The 1,450-nt window shown below is 63.0% G+C and overlaps 1 protein-coding gene across 1 annotated transcript in view; it reads right to left on the bottom strand.

Annotated features, from left to right (window-relative positions):
- Positions 1–1,386, bottom strand: part of SLC7A10 (solute carrier family 7 (neutral amino acid transporter light chain, asc system), member 10) — a 24,112-nt gene extending 22,726 nt beyond the window's left edge. The window contains exon 1 of the mRNA XM_015562921.1: positions 1,206–1,386. Coding sequence (XP_015418407.1) covers positions 1,206–1,386 — 181 coding nt within the window. The remainder of the gene's footprint in view (positions 1–1,205) is intronic.
- Between the last annotated feature and the right edge of the window lie 64 nt (positions 1,387–1,450).

Genomic DNA, 1,450 nt, shown 5'->3' with positions numbered 1-1,450 from the left:
TCTAACCAGTACCCTGGCCAAATCTCTGGACCAGCCCTTCCTGCCAGCTGACAGTCAAGCAGGGGCACCCTAGGCCAAGAAAGTCTCAGGGCCAGGTCAGGACCTGCTCCTGGGAGATGCCATTCCAGGGGCAATGGGGAGGCAGAGAGCTACCTGCACAGGGGCTGTGTTCTGAGGCAACTCTTGCTGTGGGGACAGGGACTAGCCAAGAGCCAGCCCCCAGCCGGGTCCAGGAGCTCCCAGCATGGGGCAGAGGAGGAGGTGAAGATCCGTCTGCCCTCCTGAGCCCTTAACTCTCTCCATCCCCAGGAGTCTGTCTGGAAATGGGTGGGCAATGGATGCACCAGCAGCTCCCACTGATTGGGGAGGTGGTAGGTTGAGAGCAGTCAACCCTGTCATTCACCCCTCCAGCCACGACTCCTGGGACACAGGCAGGTCTCTGAGGCACCTGGTGTGACACAGGCACAGGTCTGGTCAGCCAGTTCCCAAGAAGTCAGTGTTCATGACTTGGGACCGAAAGAGGAAGATCCTCCCACTGTTCTCACTGCCCTGAGTCCTCTGTCTACCTAGGAGCCCCCGTCTGGGGGCCGGACACACGGACCCATTCTCACGTGAGGAACCTGGGGCCCGAGAGCAGAAGACAGGGGTGCCTGTTGGGATCCCAGCTCAGGGAGCAGTTGGCTTTTCTCTGGGGTTGGCCTGTCCCACCTCAGCACTGGCCTCCTCCCCATTAAGCTGCAAGAAATATGCTCTGAACCTATTTTCCCACAGGCCCTCCTGCTTTTGAGACTAAATCACTCTCACAGCATGGCCCTCAGACCGTGCACATAATAGGGACTTAGCTGGAGCCACAGCCCAGAAGTTGAGGCCTTAGCTGGTGGGCCTGTCCAGCCCTCACACTGGCAAGGCTCCTGCACTTCAGGCAAGACCATAATGCTGTCCACTTCACAGATGAGAAAACTGAGGTTAACCGCCAGGCCAAAGCCCACAGCCAAGTAAAGGCAGGATGAGGATCCCAGCTGCCGGAGGAACCCGCACCTCCCTCACCCACAACAATTCAAGGCGCCTGGGGAGGTGGGAGCAAGAAGCCCGAGGTCCCCTGTGAAGGCGACACTGCATGCTCTCACCTACGGTCCCGTCGCAGGCCGGTAGGTGCGCCTCCAGCCCCGCATCCCAGGCACCCGCCCGCCAGGGGCCCCGCTCACCGATGATGATGGTGCAGGCGCTCACCAGCCCGATCTCCTTCTTGAGCGTCACCGGCTCCGAGGCGCCGGGACCCGGGCCTGGGCCGGGGGAAGGCGAGGGCGCAGGGCCGGGCTTCCCACGCCCGTTTCCGTCGGTCAGCCCGACTGTCGGTGAGCGGACAGCGCTCACAGGCGGGCGCATGCGCTGGCGCGGGGCCCGGGCTGTGGGCCGCGGGGCTGGGGCCGGGGAGCGGGAAGGAGGGCCG

The sequence above is a fragment of the Myotis davidii genome, unplaced genomic scaffold (genome assembly GCF_000327345.1).
Source record: "Myotis davidii unplaced genomic scaffold, ASM32734v1 scaffold77, whole genome shotgun sequence".
NCBI classification, from domain to species: Eukaryota; Metazoa; Chordata; class Mammalia; order Chiroptera; family Vespertilionidae; genus Myotis; species Myotis davidii.
Note: the sequence above shows the minus strand (reverse complement) of the source record. Positions and strands in the feature narration are given on the sequence as shown.